The sequence below is a fragment of the Cercospora kikuchii genome (assembly GCF_019650295.1).
Source record: "Cercospora kikuchii DNA, contig_00002, whole genome shotgun sequence".
NCBI lineage: Eukaryota > Fungi > Ascomycota > Dothideomycetes > Mycosphaerellales > Mycosphaerellaceae > Cercospora > Cercospora kikuchii.
Genome location: NW_025408583.1, coordinates 2,324,666 through 2,344,962, shown reverse-complemented (window position 1 = coordinate 2,344,962; position 20,297 = coordinate 2,324,666). Strand labels below are relative to the sequence as shown.

Genomic DNA, 20,297 nt, shown 5'->3' with positions numbered 1-20,297 from the left:
TCATTGCCACGTGCGCGCCCATGCAAGTGGAAATAATTGTGGCTATCGCATATCACATGCATCCACAGCATCTGAACAAACGACCACCACGCTGCCGCCATGCAGTCCATTCGCCAGATTGAGCGCCTCAACCAGACCGAGCTCGACAAGTGCATACCACCCAACGCGTCCTGGCACATTGACTACCGCGACACAGCCTACCTGTACATCGGCGGCTTGCCATTTGAGCTCTCAGAGGGCGACATCCTCACCATCTTCAGCCAATATGGCAACCCGGTGCATATCAATCTCGTGCGCGACAAGGACACTGGAAAATCCCGCGGCTTCTGCTTTCTCAAGTACGAGGACCAACGAAGCTGCGATCTTGCTGTCGACAACTTGAGCGGCGCTGGTGTAATGGGCCGCGTGATCAGCGTCGACCACACCCGATACAAGAAAAAGGAAGGCGAGGTGGAAGGCATAGACGACGAAGATGTCGAGGATGCCGATGACACCGACAGAGAAGGGGACGAGCGACGGAAGCGAAGGAAAACGGAGGAGAGCGAGAGTGAAGAGGAGCGGCCTCTGATCAAAGAGGAAATCGAATTGCAGAAGCTACTAAGAGAACACGACGATGACGACCCCATGAAAGAGTATCTCGTCCAGGCGAAACGAGAGGAGGTAGCCGAGGCTCTCAAGGCTGTCGTAAAACAGAAGGAAGGTAATCGAGGCCACGACCGACACCACAAACACAGCAGACATCACCACCATCGGTCATCACGGCGAGGCGAGGAGTCGGATGATGGTGACCGAGAAAGGCGCAGACACGAACACCATTCTCGGAGAGATCGTCATCGTAATCCAAACAGATCTCGACATGAATCACCGCTCAGGGATGAGTCCAGCACTCACTCTCGGTCGCAGCGTCGTGCGAATCGTGACGCACCGCGTCGCTCTACGAGGGACGATTCTCTTTCTGACACGGGTTCCCGGAGGCGGAGGAGACGCGAGGCATCAAGGGATAGAAGAGGACAGGACCGCTCTCCATAACAGCTCGCAGATTCTCCCCACGATGCACAAAAAAAGGTATAAAGAGCACAAGAGGCCATGATATTATGAACAGCGGAGCCTTGATTTGCCAACTCGCGTGGTTTTCCTAACTGAAACTACTGCAGTTTCATGCTCAATCCATGTGATATTCGAGCTTCCTCCTCCCTGAGAGCCCTGGTGATCGATTTATGCACAAAATTGTACTGGGAGGCGATCGCAGCATTGTTTAGTCCCTGACCAATGTATTTCTCCGCACAGGTACAGCAAAAAGAAGCGCTTCGAACCGTGCCAGGATGCAGGCGCATTCCACCACGCAGTCAAAATTCCAATGCTTGCCAATCAAGTCCCAACGTGGCCCTGGTCGTCTTCCATGAGGTCGAGACCTTCATGTCCATCGTCTGCGACCCCCTGGCCTCGCCCTTTGCGGCGTGTCGAAACCCGTATATGCTCGTCTTGCCTCTTGCCACTCGGCGGCTGAATGGTCAGCTTGCTCTCCATCTGACTAGCCACTTCTTCTTCCAAATCATCGTCAGCGAGTCCAGTGCCGTACGAGCTTTCGCGGAACTCGTCAGGCATCTGTTCATTTATCTTAGTGCTAGGAGGCATAGCATCGCCAAAAGTCCAAGGTCGCTGGTCGTTGCCATGTCCTCTTTGCTGAAAGCTAGTAAATGCGGGGCATGCCCTGTATTGGCTATATTCCATCTCATCGAATGCGTAGATTCCGATTTGGGATCCGACGTGGAATGGGCAATAGGGAGCGTTCGTCTCCACATCGTTGGTCGAGGCCCAACCACGAGGCGCCGTTATAGTGCTGGCGCGACGGTCGCTTGCAACCGGAGAGGTTGCCTGTCGCAGACTCCAGAAGCCGTGCGGCCCTTGCCCAATGCATGACAAGTCTGCACCTTTCGCAACCGAATATTCTGGCTTGGATGCTATCGGGGGAAGTGGAAAGGCTTTGTGGGCATATCTCTCGTGTTTGAGATTTGTGACCACTTGGGATCCCTTTCGTCGAGTGACGCGCTGCACAGGATGGACGTGCAAGGTGCCACCGCAGACAATCGCCACAGAAGTTGCACTGTTGCGTTTGATCCATTTGACCGATTTCGCAGAGAGTGGCGTCTGCAACGCCTTCGTGTGCCTGATCTTGTTGTCATCCGCATGCCAGTAATCACTGCTAGCGCCTTTGGCAGCGGTCAGGCCCTGGCTTAGGCCTCGTGCCACGACTCGAGATCCAGCGTTGCCAGCCGCTGCAGTAGCTTCGCGGAAGCCAGCGAATGTGGTAGGGAGTCCAAAAGCCGATGCCGGACTGGTCGTTCGTATGGAGTTAACCTGTGTGCTGACAGTCTGTGACCATGACTTGATGCTCCCCAAAAATCCCGAGCTGGGAGGCGACAGCCCGGTAGACAAGCTGACCGTGGCATCAGCTTTCTCGGCGGCGTTGGTCGTAGTCGATGCTGTTCGCTTGCGCTTGCGGCTTTGGGGCCGCGAAGGCACTTCATGAAGATGTATAGTACCATGGTTGGTAAGCATTGCCACGGCATCATCGTCTCGACTCCAGGCACAGCTCAACAGAGTCGACGGGCTGTTACGAGCGACCCGGAGCAGTTGGGTAGTGCTTGGACACGTGCTGGCTTCCTCGCCCGCGCTGTCGAGGCGTCTCGGCGTCCCATGCGCAACCTGACCTAAATCCCATATCATGGAAACCTCGCCTTTGCGACTAGAGGTCAATAATCGAGTACCAGTGGACGAAAGTGAGACAAAATTACAGCCGTCCAGTAGCGCAAACGTTGACATGGGCACGGGCATGTACTTTGGTTTTTGTGTTTCCCAGATCAAAAGGTTATCCAAGTCGATGAGACTTACGAGCGCTGGCTCTTTCGCTGTGCGGAGATCGTTCGTTGGCGCTTTTGTGGGTGGGAATTCTTCTTGTTGAGGTCCGCGATCGTGATTGGCACGTAAGCCTGGAGGTGAGGGCTGGGTCAGCTCCTTCCAGCCCTGTCGACCCATCTCGAAGCCCTTCTGCGAGACCTTGACCAGACCCTGTGCTGCTTGGCGCCCAAGTCGCCCCCATGCGCCCTCCACATCGGTACTTACCACCTCGCAAGTGATTGGCGGGGGTGGAGGAGCCGCATGTGTTGAGAGGCCAGGTGGACTTGAATTCGCATCAATTATTAGAGGGGTACCACCCAGCGAGATTATCGAAGACAGCGCTGGAGGTACAATTGTGAGCCAACGAGAGCTCAAGCTGTAAATAGCTTTTTGGGGCTCTTCCGGCGACTCTGTTACGCTAATGCCACTCTCATTACTAGGACTAGGCCGACCAGATACCGGTTTCTGGATTGCCGTCCAGAATTTCCCTATGCAGCGAAATTGGGGCTGCTGTATCAGCTCGGTCATTAACGATGTGAAGACTAGAACCTCGCCACTCTTGCCAGAGGATACGGTTATGTACGGCCCTTGTGCGTCGACTTCGAAATCTCCAGTAGGTCGAGGAAGGGGTGTGCTCGGGCCCATTCCAGGTTGTCCCGTAGCGACCGGTGCACTAGCATGAAGTGTAGCAAGATGCCGCTGCAATTCCAACGAATATACATCAACCGTCGTCTGAAGCCGCAACGCTGCATCGTGATCCGGATACCCTTCGCTGCCAGAGTCGTGGCGAAGATCGAGCATCGGTCCATGGACCACAACGGCAACCAGTGGACGAAGGTCGATGAGCGGATCAGACCGCTCGACGTGAGGCAGAATTTTGGCGCCAATAACAGCACCTCGCAAGCCTTCAATGCGACCAACGAGCTCCAGCTTATTCGGTAGGATTCTAAAGACTTCAAGTGCTCCATCACTCCCTACCAGCAGCGCCTCCTTTGACTTTTGCGCACATGTGTCATTGCCGGCGTCAGCAAATGAGTCCAAGCGACAACAATAGCCATCTGCCCCCGCGACTCGTCCGGACTCTTGCTTTTGATCGAGCCCTAGACCAAGATCTGGGAGGCCAAAGAAGTGAGCTTGTGGCATATGAGGCGGTGGTACTTCGACGAAGCGAGGTCGCTGAGCTGGTTGTGCCATGAATGACTCGCGGCGCGACTGTGTCGAAGCCGGACCTCCCATTGTATTGAAGCCCACCTGGCTCTCTGCACGATCTCTGACATGTTGAGGCGGTGTTGGTCGGTTCGAGTGAAGTGGTATAGAGGCCGGTCTGGGAGGCACTGGGTGAGGCGACCGAACAGCAGGAGACGTCTCAGGCGCAGGCTTCGCAGCTGGTTCTCGCGTCACGGACGTCACCGTTCCTTCTGGCCCGCTGAAGTCGTCCTCCACATCAACCAGAGGTGGCGGCTCTGGTAGCCTCGCCTCCGCTGGCTGAATTCTGACGCCGTCCGTGGGTGGGGATGGTGTTATCGACTTGGGATACGGAGCTGAGTCATCGCCCTCGTCACCGGTAGGTTGAGTTTTGGCATTTTTCTTGCCCTTCTTCTTTCTCTTGCTGGCTTTTGGGGGCGATGCACTGAGCCCCCACGCCTCCTCGGTGTCTAGCGCAGAGGACTCCGCTGCAGTCGTTGTAGCGGGAAGTGGGCGAGGCTCGTCGAGGTTGTTATCGAGGTCGGGCACAAGGTCTTCGGCGGGTGGCATCCAGCCTGACGATGCCTCCTTTAGGTCCGCCGAGACGAGCGGTCAGTCGTGCAGCTGGTGAGGCTTCAGGAGCCGGCGTGCAAGGATGCGCGGGTAGGGCGACGATGCGTCTACGCCAGGCACTCTCCTCAATCGCGATAGCTATTGCGTGCAGTGCAGCCACGATTCTCCGCTGTCAGACAGGGACAGGGTGGAGTGCGTGTGCAACAGGAGCGGATGCCGCAATAGCGAAGGTGACGATCGCGGTGGAGAGGCTTCGGCGGTGCGTGCGCTGTTTCTTTGTTGGGTGCGATCCGTGTTCGGTCTGCTGTGCGTGTGTTGCCCAGGCCAAGGCTGCACTGCGTTCTATGATCGTGTTGCGCTCTCGGGTCGTGTGAGAGCAGTCGTGAGGGTCGTCGTGGTAAGGTCAGTGTTGTTGTTATCGGAGTCGTAGTCAACGGCGGCACGCGGGGTGAGGTGCGCCCCACCGATCGGCTTCTCGCGTCCGTGACCAAGGTCATGCGCATGTGACACGTTAGGACGGCCGTTATGCTACCATGTTCCAGACGTCATCAATTGTCTTGCACGGGACCAATCTACTCGTGTTGTGATGATTCAGAGCTGATCTCAGCATTTAAAGCGCTGTGCTAGCTGCCTACTTAACTGAACGACGCGCCGATGTGACTTCCATGCAAAACGCCTTCAAGCACTTTCGATTTGCTCGCACAAATTCCATAAGAAGTACTTTCCATGTCTCTTCATGTCTTGCTCATTTCCACATTAACGTGCTCCTGGGGGCCTGTATGCGCCACCAGTGCGTTGAGACGGCGGCTTGTACGCACCACCTGCTGGAGCGGGAGGGGTGTCTCCTCGCGGAGTCTCTCCCTGACGTCGAGGAGCCCACCGGTCGCCCGCAGGCTCGCGCTCACCCTCTGCAGGGCGAGGTCGGGGTTGCCATCGCTCAGTCTTGGGTTCAGCGGCGGGTGGTGCCGAATCGGAGCCGGGAGCTTTGCCACGGAGGGCTGGCGGAATGTAGCCACTCCGCTTTGGCTGAGTCACTTCCGCAGGCGCACGCTCTTCGGCCGGGGCAGCAGTCTCGCTCGCAGGCGCGCCTCCTTGTGCGGTCTTCATCGCCTCACGCTCGCGCCATGAAGGCCTGTTGCCAGCAAGCGCCAGGCGGGGAGGGCCTGAGGACGCGATCGGCTCAGGGCCAGGCTCAGCACGGCGCTCGAATGTCCTAGGAGCAGCGCCAGCACCGGCAGCAGCACCACCTTGCTTGCGCTCAAGGCGTCTGCGCTCTGCTTCCTCCTCACGCTCCATTTGCTTCTTGGCTGCCTCTGCGCGCTCCTGCCGACGTCTCTCGGCGTCCGCCTTGGCCTCGGCGTCTTTGATTCTCTTTTCTTCAGCGGCACGAGCAGCTTCTTCTTCTTCAATGCGTGCACGCTCCTCTTCCTCACGTCGAGCGCGCTCCTCTTCCTCTGCTCGGCGTTTCGCGTTGGCTCTGGCCTCACGAACCTCACGTCGTCTCTTGTCCATGGCAGCATTGAGCTCGCGTTCTGCGGCCTTACGGCGCTTCTCAAAGTCTGCATGACGTTGTTCGGTGATGGTTCGCTTGAATCCCTCGTATGGACCAACGAGTCTGCTCAAACGATGCTTGAGTGCCACTTCCTGCTTGTGCTTCTCCTGCGCGGCTTCCAAGGTTTCATTCTTGCTGTCTTCCCAGGCCTTGTAATCGTGCTCGCGTTGCTTGGCGTAGTCGTCAGCAAGGTGCTTGATCTCTTCTTTCCTGTATGCGCGCTCCAAGTGGTCGATCCGCTTGCCAGCGATGCGCACTTTGTCGCCGATCTCGTTCTTCTCCCGCTCCAGTGCCTGCAACTTGAGCATGCGAATCTTACCAGTATCGAGGTTGTCAATATCGAGTTCGGAGATGTCCACGCCCTTCACCCCCTTCTTCAGTTCCTGAAGTTGCTTCTCAGCCTCCTCACGCTGCACCTTCTTCCTCTCGGCCTGAAGTCGGCGCTCTTCACGCTCTCTCGTCTCTTGTGCTAGACGCTCGGTCTCGGCAGCCTGCAGTTCCTGCTGGCGAGCTCTACGCTTCTGCTCCTCCTCTCTCTGTCTCGCAAGTTGCACGTTCGCGGCAGTCTCCTTCTTCTTTTGAATGATCTCTCGGCGTGCGAGGAGATCGGCGTGCTCTTTTTCAGCGCCCGCTTCGGCTCGCTTGAGCGCTGCGAGACGCGACTTTTGGCGGTCCTCGTTGAACGAGGGGTCCACGTACTGTGCGGCAATATAGAGTGCCTTGGAGAGTCGGGACAGTTGCGATCGAACAATCTCTGCAGGCGTGCTCTGCAATCGCTGTACGGAGCTTGCATCGGCTTCAGCAGATCCAGCACCCGAGCCCGGATGCATGGCCTTCGCGGACGAGAACACATCAGAGTCGAAGGTCAGGATGCCGGTGGAGTGATCGATTCGGATGGAAAGATCCCCTTTCTTGCAGCCGTTCATGATGAACTTCTCGATGGTAGCAGCAGATACTTGGAATGGATCTGGGAAGCGTGCTAGAGCCAGGACATCTTCCAGTTTGACATCGGTATAGACTTGAGATAGCTGCTGGAAGAGGCGTGTGAGGATGACCTGCTGCAGCGGGAGAACGTATCGCTTCATCTCTTCATCGGCGCCGATCTGGGACAGAATTGGGGAAACTTTCTCGCAAATTGATTTAGGGTGAAAGTCAGTCTCCAAGATGTTGTACAGATCTCGAATCTCGGGGCGGGCGCGTTGCAAAATGTCCTTGTTCAATGCATCCTTGAACAGAATCGCACGCGAGGGCGGCGAGTTCATACCCAGAAGATTGGTCAAGCGGACATTCTTCGTGTTTCGAGCGGCGTCGACATCGATCAGCGCACCTCGAGAGCGTGAAGTGCTGATGACAGGGATAGAGAGCGCAGAAAGCAGCACGAAAGAGGCAGCCTTTGAAAGGTCGGTGTCAGAAATGTTGCTGGGATTGTCCTTCTTTGCGGCGCCAGCTGCCACTTGCCTCGCAGACAAGTTGAGCAGGTTGTAGTAGCGGCTCCATGATGCAGCGTGGAAGAGGTAGTTCTCGCTGACCAGGAAAATGCGAGTGAGCTTCTCGTAATAGTTCGCCATCATGGAGTTCTTTGGCTGTCGCTTGGACAAGCTGAGGAGAGTGTGGATGTCTTCCACGCTTTTGAATGCCTCCTGCCACAATTCGAGTTCTACCGCAACGTTGAGCTGCATGAATCGAGTATCGAGATGACGCTGAAGTGTTTCTGGATCGCTCAGGTTGATAGCATGCACCTGCTGGGAATACTTGGCCGCGTTCTGCAGATGGTTCCGAAGAAGTTCACAGAGACGACGGAACTCTGTCTTCCTCGTGTACTTTTGGCAGAATTGAAAGGCCTGGTGAGCGGTGGTCTGGTACATGACTTCAAGTCGAGCATTGTTCTTGAAGATGTCCAAGACCGTGCGGTAAGTCTCCCATAAGAACTTCAACCATGGGGTCACTATGGCACGATCGGTGCGGTCCTTGGACTGCTCGCCTGATACAGTAGACAGCAGGATGGACTCTGGGGTTTCCATGGCCTCCAAATCGGTGACGTTGGCCAAAGTGCTGTCCGCCGCCTCGCCATCGCCAGACGCGGCACCCTGTGCTGAGACCTCATCCGCCTTCGCTTGGGCTTCCGTCACTCTCTTCTCGGCCAGTTCGATGAAGTGTCGGAACACGAGCTCAATGGTGGCAACATTTGTATTCTGGCTGGTGTTTTTGTAGTTGTACAGACCATCCTTGGCCGACTTGCCTTTTCGCAGCTCGACACACAGCTCAACAAACAGGAGCATTACCGGCTCCAGCGCGGCAATGGTGCTATTTCGGGTCCGCTTCGAGGTGACATGTTCGTGGAGGATGGACAGGGCAGCCTGCTTCTGGTCGACGCCGATGAGTTCCTGGGCGCGCTTGAGGACGTTCTCCGGCCTCGTGTGCGGCGGAGGCGGCATGATGGGCGACCTCGGTGGGGAATCCGATCACAGGCACTGTGATCAGATGGCAGCTGTGTGCGGTGACAGCTTTCGTCGCGGTGCGAAGACGTGGTCGATCGTAGGACGCTGATGCAATCAAGTTTCTGCTTTCAGAACGAGGTGCGGCTCTTGGCACGCACGCACGTGATCGGCGACGCTATGACCGGGCGATTGATCAGTGGTCACCACACAAACACCCACTTGCCATGCGTGCAAGCATGTCCCGTCTGCGTCTGCGGAGTGCCAGCGGCACGGTATCCCAGACGGACGGACGGCCAGCGTACAGTGCATAGTCATGGGCATGGCCACCTTGCTCGCTGAGCGTCTGCCTCAGGATCACGGTGTCGACGCAGGCGTGGGCCAGAAGTGGTGGTGGTTTGTCTCGGCTCGCTAGCGATCGGCGTGGTCGATGCAGCTGCGCAGTGCTGCTGCCAGAGCTGCGACCCCCATGGCAATGGCAGCGGAGACGGCCTGTGTGTATCTAGACCAACATATATCGCTGTCCGCAGGCAACCAACGTCTCGTCGTCGTCGCCCGCCACGGACGCTGCGTGACACATGCGAGCGCCGCGTCTCATTATCCCAAGAGTTTGTGGCCTGCGGCACCGAGCTCATTCTAATAACCTGCAGGGGAGGGTGAAGAGCGCTGAAACCGCAGACAGCCGCGCCGCCGTGCTCTCGTCGCCCACTATTCCTACCCAACACCGCTGCTCGTGCTCCGCGACCAGCGACGTCCGCACCGCCCGCTGCTGTGCTCGCTGCCTTCCACGTGTCGCCTCCCGTCGCTCTTTACCGCCCATCCGTTGCGACCGCAACCCAGGCCCGGCCCCAAGCGCAGCAGCACCCGCAGCAGCAGCAGCAGCTAGGAAAAGCACGAGAAGCTTTGCAGGTTGCACAAACCAGACTTCATCGACGAGAATACACGCTGATTGCGCGCAGCTGTCGCAAGCTGTCGGAATCAGCCTGCACCACCTATTCCGAGCACCTCACCGTCCTCTGACCGCTGCGCGCTCGCCGCCCCGGCGCATCGAGCACACGCGACCCACGCACGCCGGGCACAGCCTACATAACGCGCATCGCGCCGCACGATTGAGCCATCGCTGTCGCCGCTCCCGCCCACTTCGAGCACCGTTGAATCCGACGAGCGCCCCTCCTGTGCATCACTGGCCGTGCCGTGCACCGCCGCCTCCAGCATATCATAATGTCCGCCCCTTACGAAATCCGCACGAATGACAACGGCAAGACGAAGAAGCAGTCCATGGCCGAACTCAAGCTGCGGCGGCTCACGGAGCTCAACCAGAGACTACAAGAAGATCTGAATCGCAGGCGGATACCTGTATCGGAAGCTGCCATGGAGTGCGTGTTCGACGTTTGGAGCCGGTTTATTGACGCATGCTGACACTCACTGTAGTTTGATTGCCTTCACGGACAAAGAGCCCAAGGTACATAATCGTTGCATGCACTGAGCTTGATGCTTGCGACATACTAACATGCTGCAGGACTTTATGGTGCCTAGTCGCTGGGGCACCATCGACAAACGTGAAGACCCTTACGCTCCTCAACAATCGAACGGCTGTTGTTCAGTAATGTAGCCGCCCGCCAGATACCCTTTCTATACCTCGGTCTTTCGATTGGCGTTTCAGCGGTTCACTATGTTAGGGGGAGTCGCTATCCTCGACGGCTTATGAGGAATCTATTTTGCTACAACTAAAAGCACGGGGTGGTGGACAGATATGGGCCATGCACACGTGTAGAATGAGGCAGTTGTACCATAGTGTGCGGCCCTGTCCCTTCCATCCATATTTTAAGCATGGAAGACGAATCCGCTGCCTTCTCGCGAACTTCAATTTCAAGCACTGGACGTCTCTCCGTTTAGCTGGGCTCTGCATGCACGCCACTGTTGCCCGTTGTTTCAAGAGCCAGAGCATGGCCACAGCACTCTGGGCAGTCGACCGACATGCTGAACACAGTCCTCCATATGGCATAATGAAGCGGCTACACGGCTATATGGCTGGTATGTAAATTGAAAAGGGCAAGATCCCACGTTTGACCAGCGTTCCACATGGATTTTCTTCGTCTGTGCAAGAATGTGCACAACTGTCAGGATGAGATGTTGTGATGCATGCGAAACAACAAGCAGTATGTCGTGGGTTGGGCATCGAGCCGTGCGAACGACCTCCTAGACTTAGACATTGGCAGAGAAAGATGTGTGTTGACCTCCAAATTGGCCATCTCGGAAAGTTGAGGAATAAGGTGGGCGTAAGTTAGTAGTGTGGCAGTAGAAGCAAAGCATGGAGAGGACGGACGAATTAGAAGCGTTGAATGGCGCGGCGCGGTAAATGTGCTCGTCGCGGGGTTCCGTACGTTTGCGCATCCCACGTCCGAACAGAAGAGAGGGTTGTGAATAACTTGCCTTCGATCGTGAAAATCATCATGATGCCGACCGCCGCTGCACTCGATGAGCAAAACGCGATAACCGCGTGAACAGTGTGCCAAACGCAAAGGGAGGGAACTGGCATGCTGGATAGCGAGAAGGCAGAGGCCAAACAAGAGTGCAGACGAAGTTTTAGTTCGCTTCTAGGGCGCACGGCTGCGGACCACTCCAGGACGATACACACGATCTTCCCACTCGTTTCCCATAGCCCTCTGGTACCGCGTCCCTCAGTACTCAGCGCGACACAGCGACCACAATCCAAGGCCAGCACGATCCTATCGTCGTCCGGAGCGCTGGTTCAAAAACTCCAGTTCGTGCACATGCCCCACGCTGTACGATTGGCGCAGGCGCACAGAGCAACACCAACGGCGACCTCGACCTCACTCCGTCCCCCGTCGACGACCCCGGCCCTCCGCCGTGACGACGCGCACCGCGCACGCTCGTGCCAGCGCATCCAGCGACTCCAGCGACCCCGCTCCTGAGTGGTGCCGGTGGTGGTGGGGTTGCCGCCATGGATGCGTCGGCCGAACAAGCATGGTCGCGCTCGGTGGACGATATGGATCCGTTGACGCTGAACGCCAGCATGGACGATCTGGGAAACCTGTTTGAGTTCGGCGACATCGATCTGAACAACCTTCCGAACATAGACACATCCGCGTCCTACGATGAGCATATGCAACACACGAGCACTCATCCGAGCACACCGTTCAACGAGCTCAATGAACCGCACACCATTTTAAGTGGGAATGCGCACGACTTTGCAGGGCAACAGCGCTTTGGGCCCTCTGCAAGCGCAGACCAGGCGCAGCGGCACCCACAGTCGTCGCAGTTCACTTCGGACGTAGCATTCCAGCAATCGATGCAGCAGCACGATTTCCATCCCAGCCAGTCCTTTCAGTTTCAAGCCATGCCCGGCTACTCCATGCATCAGCAAATACCCCCAACTCCTAACAGCTATGAGATGCACGGAGAACAAGGACGTTTCCTCCAGTCACAACTAGACCCGCAGCAGCGTGCCTTGCTCGAGCAAAAGTATCATCTCAGGAAAGAGGACGCGGTGCGTTCGCAGCTCGCCGAGAGGATTACGCGCAGACTGACTCTGAATCAGATCGCATTCACGCCTATGGTTTCCCCTGCAGGCACACCACAGTACAATGCCCAGCCTGAATTTACCATTCCGGGCGCCTACTTCTCCCCTTTGACCTCGCCAATGCTCCATGCGCAGACTTCGCAGCAGACCCAGTCACAGCCCCTGCAGCATGGCTACTACACCAACCCCAGCACCGCTCCCAGCTCCAACGCGACGTCCCCACTGAACGCATCTGTAGATGTGGACATGCTGGCAGATGAGGCCGAGAGTGCTGAAGCACCAACCAGGAAGTCAACACGACGGAAAGTACCAACTCCACGGAGCGCAGGTCCGCTCGCCCGAGTCAAGCAAAGTCCTATTCAGAAAGCCATCAAGCGCAAATCTGGTACCATCCTTTCGTCGTTGCCGCCCTCTCGTGAGGTGGACGTTAATCTCGAGTTGCAACGATCCAAAAGCACACAGCCTACATCTGCCGGCCTCTCAATACCGCGTAGCGATAGCTCCACAACTGGTGGCAGCATAAGCCCAGAACCACTCAGTGAGGCTCTGATGGGACCGCCACCACGGCCGTCCTCCAGCCGGACAAATTCCCCCGCCATCCGAGCTCAGCAATCGAACGGAGTCGCAAACTCTGTGGGACCTGCCGCAACGCCGAAGTCCTTGTTGTCGATGGGACGCGGCGCGGCGACTCGCTCGGAACCCAGATCACACCGAATCGCGGGTGATGTGGAGTTGGACGATCTTCAATTACCGGCTGCGGCAGATCAAAGCGTTGATGAACGGCCACAGACTCAAGTGACCACGGTGTCGAATGATGACACGCCGCGACTATCAGCCCGCAAAACACCGAAACTTGGGCCTACGAGCACTCCTTCGTCTGCTAGACTTGCGTCGGCGGCTCCGAGTCCAGCCATCGTCGGCTCTCCGATGACTGCTTCCACGCCCGGTGCACTTTTGAAAGAACGCAAAGAGTCAAAGTCAAGTAGAGGAGGCAAGAAGCGGGGCAGCATCAGTGGCGGCGGTTCTAATATGGTGTCTCCCGCGTTACGGCCCCGGATAAGTCCCAGCATCAAGCCGCTATTGCCAGAAGGCGCCGCTCTGCATTCTCCTACCCACGCTCTTCTCCTGGCGTCCAAATCCAACTATCAAAATCTTCTCGAGGGCAACCAATTACCAGGCGTGAATTACCCGGAGTCCTTGTCCACGGGTCTCACTTCGAAGCGGACCTCACATAAAGTAGCTGAACAAGGCAGGAGGAACCGTATCAATGAGGCGCTGAAGGAGATGCAGTCACTGCTCCCTAAGGGCAAAGAAAATAGTACGAGGGATGGCAGTCCTGAGATCAACGCAGAAGACTCCAAAGAGTCCAAGGAGGATGCTCTTGCAAAGAGCAATAGCAGCAAGGCGGCTACGGTGGAATCTGCGAATGAGTATATCCGCAAGCTGCAAAAGGAAAATGCAGCTTTACTGATCCTCAAGAAGGAAAACGAGGAGATGAGGAAGAGACTGGAAGCAGCACAAAGCAGATCAGGATCTGGCAGCGAAAATTCCGACGACAAGTCTCCTGCCGAAACCGTAGAGGCTACATCTTGAAGCCCTACATCAGCACAGGAATAGTACCCTGCAATCTGTCATGAGGGCAATCTAAAACGAGAGGGAATGTTGTTTATCTGGCCGAATATCTGCGAATGGCGTCTCGGGGGGTATCAGAGGTCGTGTTGATCGATCAATAGAGGAGCGGCTATTTGTATATTCAGCGGTTCGTGCATTGATGTCACCGGGCTCTGGCGATCGCCGTATTGATGTACACGGCAAGGGCGACGGAAGTATAAAGTAACAGGCCAAGACGTTTGTATGTATTTGGCGGTGGATCAGCTAGCTCTAGCGGCACCTTGTCTCGTCAAGCTGGCGAGGTCAACACGTGTGTAATAACTGATGTGCCCAAAGGCCTGCCTGGAACAGGTCAGTACACAAACCACCTATTCATGCTGTGAAGCTCTTAAAATGTCCAGAGCGGGCCATACTGTGATTGGACTCACCAAAACTGTGCGAGACGATCGTGTGAAATCATGATCAGCTGGCTGGGAATGTAATGATCTGATGACAGTCAGCAACTGAGCTCCTGAAAGGACCTGGCAGACTGACCCTCTCGAAATCCTCGGCTTGCTACATGGCCTGCGGCGCGAACCACACGAGCGCCTCTGAAGGTGTTTTCGTCTGCAACCCTCAGAAAGCCGCCGTGTCCGATGTCAGGCGCGATGAAGCTATACTGCGAGCGCGGCACGTTCGGATCTCCTGTCAATTTGATCGCTTCGAGACGTCCGGATGGTACATCGTCATAATCTTGTGATCGCACGTACGGGAATGCGTTGGATACTGTGTCGGTACTCTGGAAAGTATCAGTTTCGGCATCGCGGACTTCGACCTCGGGATCTGGCTGCTCGGTGGCATGAGTGTGCAGTTCATCGTCCTCATCTCCGTCTTCTTCTTCTTCCTCCTCCTCTTCTTCTTCGTCGTCGTCGTCGAAAACGGTGGCAGCTGCTGCGAGATTGAGTGGTCCCCCGCGGAACCATTCCCGCATCCAATCCATTCCACTTGGTAATGGTCTAGCGTGTTCTTCATCGGGCTGAGTGACGAGGAGAAACTCGCAACCGTGTGTACTGTAGTCACCGACAAAGATCCCCTGCCAAGGCTTATCCAATGTTGGAATGTAGCATTCCGGCACGAGCGAGCTGTAAGTGGTGATGTCTTTCGGTCCTGGACCAAACTCCATATTGTCTTGATAGAGATGTTCGACAAATGGCATACCAATCCCTAGTGCCGCCACGATTCTACTTGCGGCGCGGAACGAACTGGAAGTGCGACCGTGATATTCTGCCCATTTCTTCAGCCTGAAGTTGTTCTGACTCACTTCAGAAAAGCTTCCTGGTGCATGACCTGCAGATTTGAACCCATCACTACTTGCGTTGCGGGCACGGCTGGCAGCGGGGATTCTCAAGGGTGGCCAAACAGCTGTTGTGTCTGAGATAGCTCCAGCTGGAAGTGCGCGACACAGAGTCAACGCGCTATGCAGTCCCGATTGTGCAAATGTTTCCATGGTGGTTTCCTTGCCATAATCTACTCGACCGCAGCCGACTAGACTACCATTGACTGAGCCTTCTTCTCTGGTACCTGCAATGTCCAGCTTGAGTACCGGCTGATTCATATCCAGGCATACAACTGGGTTAAAGCTATGAATGAGGACGTCTCTGTCCATTTCCCAAAAGCTCACCTGATCCATGGACCTAGCTACGACCGCGACGACCTGGTGAGCAACGATCGAACCCAAGGAGGAATCATAGCGCGCGAGGATCAGCTTGCCAGTTGGTTCTGTGTCTCCAAACCAGATCCGATTTGTGGCCAGGAACCAGTAGGGGAACAGCGAGACATACAGGTCTCGAAAGGATCGCATTGGGGTTGGCTCAGGAACAGTTTCGGCGGCAGCTTTGTTGACTATGGGATTCCATAATATGTCGTCGTAACTTGTGATGGCCAATCTGCGGCAGGTTTGCGCTGCCTGCGCCAGCTCGAGGGGTGTCAAGAAACTGAGGATATGCAATAGGAGTTCATCGGGTAAGGTCGCAAGGGAATTGGTCTCTGTCCGCTGATCGATCGAATCGTCCAGCGACGAGTCGGTCACGGCCATTGTGGTGGTGGCTGGCAATTTGACAGCACGTAGCGCGTACACACAACAGCGTAGCGGCAGTGGAAGGAATGGCGAGTTGTGGCAGCGTGTGATGTGGTACTGTTGTATATGGCGGAAAGCGTGGGCAAATGTACGCTATGTACGGCAGTGACGCTTCGACTCGGACCGGCGAATCAGGCAGAAAGCAGAAAGGCAGAGAGGCATCGGATGGCCCCTCTGTCACTCACTGGTTGTTCGCAGAACGATGTGGGCGTCGAGCGATGCTTCACTGGAAGCAGCGGTAGGGTATGCCGCCTGTCGTCCGCTGTCCCCGCTGACGGCACACGCATGGATCGGTTTGCCGCCGGCGTCAGTTGGGAGAAACGTGAAGGCTTGGCGCTCCTGAGTCCCTGGTAGAAGTTGTGTTGCTGGCACTTGGCTATTCCGCTATTGAACCTCACATCTGGCCAGCCGAACCGCAACGTCGATTCACACTGCCGCCCACGACAACGAACACGTGAACACGAACGCGCGCATGATATACCTCCGCTGCGCAGCTTCACAGTGTAGACTGGGGTCCTTGCGACCGCCGCGATGAGCTCACGTAGGCACAGGACCCACCACCACTTTCTCCAACCGTACGGCAGCCGCTGATTACTCTGCGCACAGTCAAGCAATTCATCCGCAACGTGCGAGCTGCCAAGACGATTGCCGACGAGCGAGCTGTGGTCCAGAAAGAGAGCGCTGCCATCAGAGCCAGCTTTCGAGAAGAAAGTCATGATCCAGACCGACGGTAGGGGGAGCACAACATATTGCCAGAGCATTGGGGCTGCCATGCGAACAGAGTCTGATATAGTTGCAGGCGGAATAATGTGGCCAAGCTGCTCTACCTTTTCACATTGGGTGAGCGAACCCATTTCGGTCAAATCGAATGTCTCAAGCTTCTAGCCTCCCCGCGGTTCGCGGACAAGCGACTCGGCTACTTGGGTACGATGCTGCTGCTGGATGAGAATCAAGAGGTGTTGACGTTGGTCACGAACTCGTTGAAGAAGTATGTTCAAGGTGCGGAGAACACAAACGCTATACACCGCTGACAGGACTCAGTGATCTCAATCACAACAACCAATACATTGTCGGGCTGGCACTCTGCACATTGGGCAACATTGCATCGATTGAAATGTCTCGAGATCTGTTCCCCGAAGTAGAGACAATCCTTTCGTCGTCGAATCCTTACATTCGGCGAAAAGCAGCTCTGTGCGCCATGCGGATATGTCGAAAAGTACCGGATCTGCAGGAACACTTTCTCGACAAGGCCAAAGTCCTTCTCAATGATCGAAATCACGGCGTACTCTTGAGTGGTTTGACACTGGTCATCAGTCTCTGCGAGGCGGACGAGGAAGAGGGCGGCGAGCAGGGCGTAGTGGATCTCTTCAGACCGCTTACCGGCAGTCTGGTGAAGGTTTTGAAAGCCCTATCGCAGTCCGGCTACGCACCCGAGCACGATGTGACTGGAATCACGGACCCTTTCCTCCAAGTCAAGATTCTACGACTGCTTCGTGTGCTCGGAAGAGGCGATCAGCAGACAAGCGAGCAGATCAACGACATCCTTGCGCAAGTCGCAACAAACACCGAGGCGTCGAAGAACGTCGGTAACTCAATACTGTACGAGGCTGTGTTGACCATCCTGGATATCGAGGCCGATTCTGGACTTCGAGTGCTGGGTGTCAACATCTTGGGCAAGTTTTTGACGAACAGAGATAATAACATACGTTATGTCGCCCTCAACACCCTCATCAAGGTTGTTGCCATTGAGCCGAACGCAGTGCAGCGCCACCGCAACACAGTACTCGACTGTTTGCGAGATCCTGATATCAGCATACGAAGACGAGCCCTGGATCTCAGCTTTACTCTCATCAACGAGTCCAACGTCCGAGTCCTCGTTCGCGAGTTGCTCGCATTTCTGGAGGTAGCTGATAATGAGTTCAAACCTATCATGACCTCACAAATTGGCATCGCCGCAGACCGATTTGCCCCCAACAAGCGCTGGCACGTGGACACCATGCTTAGGGTCCTGAAGCTGGCTGGCAACTACATCAAAGAACAGATTCTGGCTTCGTTTGTTCGATTGATTGCAACTACTCCAGAACTGCAGACATATTGCGCACAGAAGTTGTACACAGCGCTCAAGGACGACATTAGTCAAGAAGGCCTCAACCTCGCTGGAGCCTGGGTCATAGGCGAATATGGTGATGCGCTGCTCCGCGGCGGGTCTTATGAGGAAGAAGAACTGGTGAAAGAGGTGAAAGAGAACGAAATCGTGGATCTCTTCTCTACGATATTGAACTCCAGCTACTCAGGCCAAATTGTCACACAGTACATCATCACCGCTGCGATCAAACTCACGACACGACTTCAAGATCCACCACAGGTTGACCGATTACGCCGGTTACTACTTAGTCGCCAAGCGGACCTTGACGTCGAAGTGCAACAACGAGCAGTGGAGTACGGGAATCTTTTCGGCTACGACCAGGTGCGAACAGGCGTTCTCGAGCGTATGCCGGCACCAGAGATCAGGGAGGAGCAACGCGTGCTTGGCGAGGCGACGAAGAAGCGGCACAGTAAGCTCCCAGCCAAGAAGAAGCCTAGTCAGATTACGGAGCAGGACATGCTGCTCGACCTCATGGGAGGCGACTCCACCTTGCCGTCTGGCGAAACAGGTTCAACGATCAATGGGATGCAGGCCAATAACGCAGACCTGCTCGCTGACATCCTAGGTGGCGGTGACGCGAGCGCATCCACAGCGGCACATGCTCCATCTTCTGTGGCCAATGGTCAACCCAAGACACAAAGTAACATGGATTCTATCATGGACCTCTTTGGCTCACAGCCGGCGGCATCTTCAGGCTCTGGCATGCCGAGCAGTTCCATGGGTGGACTGGGCAATGGCGCAGCGGCGCCATCACAGCAAGCCCTTGCAGTCTACAACAAGAACGACCTGAACTTGAGTTTCAGTGTACAGCGCACAGCCCAGGCGGTCCAAGTGCTGGCCAGATTCCGGAACAACAACAACTTTGAGAGCGTAAGCGCTCTGAATTTGCAAGCAGCTGTTCCTAAGACCCAGAAGCTTCAATTGCAAGCGATTAGCTCCTCCGAGATTGAAGGCGGCCAAGAAGCGACGCAGCAAATGCGCATCACAAGCGTGCAAGGGGTAAGTGATGCGCTCGATGTTCAATACTTGTTCATTTGATACTGACTAGTCCACAGGGTCCACCCGCGAAGCTACGACTGCGATTGAAGTTGACTTATTCTCAAGGTGGTGCGGCACCTATCACGGAGCAAGTAGATTGGTCAGAGCCAGTGTAGGACAGCCCGCTGTGTGACCTCAGAACCTCAAATTCAGCATATCGGCAAGTCTGCGTGTAGCTTCTCTGGGTGCAGTATAGCAAAATTCGACGTGATAGTCGGTATCGATGTTCGGTATACTGCAATGAGCGCTGGACCTCGTACCGGCAGCCTGCTCGATCCTGCGGGTTAAGGGGCTCCTGCTACGATGCTCATGCTGCACTCTTGTCCCTCGCTTTGCCTCCCCATGCTGCCGGTGCTTCCTTCACAATCTCGCCATCTGCAACCAAAACCCCCGCGCCTGTCCTGTCCTCCACTCTCTTGAATACCTCAACCGGCACCACACCATTTGCATTTCCCTCACTCAATATCACCCCATTATCACTCAGCCAGAATTTGATGCCCGACTGCATCGCCTTTTGCAGATCCAAATAAATCAAAATCGTACTCGAGTTCCTCATTCCTGAAATCACGGGCGCAGCTGCATCCTCAGCATTTGGCACGTCGACGACTGATTTGAAGCCTGCTGGAAGCCCCGAAGCAAAATGTACGTGATTGCGAGTCATCGGTTTGAGGCCTCCTGATGCGAGGATTTTGACGTAGGCGGAATGTGTTGTCCCGTGAATTGCATGTGAGGGCATATTCTCTTCAGTGATGGGTTTGAGGAGTCCTTCGCTTTCCACTTTCAAGCTGTGTCCTTGATTTGCGCGAATGAGGTATTGGCTTGGATCGTCGGGGAAAAGAGGTAATGACTGTGTGCCTTCCGCTGCGTCTGTCGTTGTTTCTGAGTCTGGAATGGGCACCATGGTGAACCGCTGCTTGTCGTTGTCTGCTACGCAGGCTTTGAGCTCGTCGAATGTGACTTTGAGAGATTTCAGGTTGCGGTTGTTGAGGACATCTTGGACGTTGATGAATCCGCCCGAGTCGAGTTTGAGACCTTCTTTCTCTGCGCCGTGGCGAAGGAGCCAGGACATCTTTTTCGATACTTGTACGTTGCGTGGCAGAGGGCCGCCTCGTCCGCCACCTCGACCACTGCGTTTTCCACCTCGTTCAGACATGGCTCGATTTTTCAGTTTCTTGTGGTTGCGCGACTTTGTGAGGGAA

The 20,297-nt window shown here is 55.6% G+C and overlaps 8 protein-coding genes across 8 annotated transcripts; 4 read left to right on the top strand and 4 right to left on the bottom strand.

Annotated features, from left to right (window-relative positions):
* Nucleotides 1–99: 99 nt before the first annotated feature.
* Nucleotides 100–1,090, top strand: CKM354_000314200 (uncharacterized protein; the record flags this gene model as incomplete). Its single annotated transcript, XM_044798323.1, has 2 exons — nucleotides 100–632; nucleotides 694–1,090. The coding sequence occupies 2 exons, from the start codon at nucleotides 100–102 to the stop codon at nucleotides 1,088–1,090; spliced, it is 930 nt and encodes a 309-aa protein (XP_044654258.1).
* A 278-nt stretch (nucleotides 1,091–1,368) lies between these two features.
* Nucleotides 1,369–4,653, bottom strand: CKM354_000314100 (uncharacterized protein; the record flags this gene model as incomplete). Its single annotated transcript, XM_044798322.1, has 1 exon — nucleotides 1,369–4,653. One exon carries the CDS (start codon nucleotides 4,651–4,653, stop codon nucleotides 1,369–1,371), a length of 3,285 nt encoding a protein of 1,094 aa, XP_044654257.1.
* Nucleotides 4,654–5,412: 759 nt separating this feature from the next.
* Nucleotides 5,413–8,643, bottom strand: CKM354_000314000 (uncharacterized protein; the record flags this gene model as incomplete). Its single annotated transcript, XM_044798321.1, has 1 exon — nucleotides 5,413–8,643. One exon carries the CDS (start codon nucleotides 8,641–8,643, stop codon nucleotides 5,413–5,415), a length of 3,231 nt encoding a protein of 1,076 aa, XP_044654256.1.
* Nucleotides 8,644–9,864: 1,221 nt separating this feature from the next.
* CKM354_000313900 (uncharacterized protein) lies at nucleotides 9,865–10,255 on the top strand (the record flags this gene model as incomplete). The annotated part of the gene is made up of 3 exons (XM_044798320.1): nucleotides 9,865–10,019; nucleotides 10,075–10,105; nucleotides 10,163–10,255. The coding sequence occupies 3 exons, from the start codon at nucleotides 9,865–9,867 to the stop codon at nucleotides 10,253–10,255; spliced, it is 279 nt and encodes a 92-aa protein (XP_044654255.1).
* Nucleotides 10,256–11,608: 1,353 nt separating this feature from the next.
* On the top strand, nucleotides 11,609–13,780 carry CKM354_000313800 (phosphate-sensing transcription factor PHO4; the record flags this gene model as incomplete). The annotated part of the gene is made up of 2 exons (XM_044798319.1): nucleotides 11,609–12,154; nucleotides 12,206–13,780. 2 exons carry the CDS (start codon nucleotides 11,609–11,611, stop codon nucleotides 13,778–13,780), a joined length of 2,121 nt encoding a protein of 706 aa, XP_044654254.1.
* Nucleotides 13,781–14,058: 278 nt separating this feature from the next.
* Nucleotides 14,059–15,872, bottom strand: CKM354_000313700 (uncharacterized protein; the record flags this gene model as incomplete). The annotated part of the gene is made up of 3 exons (XM_044798318.1): nucleotides 14,059–14,140; nucleotides 14,227–14,284; nucleotides 14,333–15,872. 3 exons carry the CDS (start codon nucleotides 15,870–15,872, stop codon nucleotides 14,059–14,061), a joined length of 1,680 nt encoding a protein of 559 aa, XP_044654253.1.
* A 573-nt stretch (nucleotides 15,873–16,445) lies between these two features.
* CKM354_000313600 (uncharacterized protein) lies at nucleotides 16,446–19,214 on the top strand (the record flags this gene model as incomplete). Its single annotated transcript, XM_044798317.1, has 5 exons — nucleotides 16,446–16,455; nucleotides 16,521–16,644; nucleotides 16,714–16,902; nucleotides 16,956–19,059; nucleotides 19,116–19,214. The coding sequence occupies 5 exons, from the start codon at nucleotides 16,446–16,448 to the stop codon at nucleotides 19,212–19,214; spliced, it is 2,526 nt and encodes an 841-aa protein (XP_044654252.1).
* A 191-nt stretch (nucleotides 19,215–19,405) lies between these two features.
* Nucleotides 19,406–20,251, bottom strand: CKM354_000313500 (uncharacterized protein; the record flags this gene model as incomplete). The annotated part of the gene is made up of 1 exon (XM_044798316.1): nucleotides 19,406–20,251. One exon carries the CDS (start codon nucleotides 20,249–20,251, stop codon nucleotides 19,406–19,408), a length of 846 nt encoding a protein of 281 aa, XP_044654251.1.
* Between the last annotated feature and the right edge of the window lie 46 nt (nucleotides 20,252–20,297).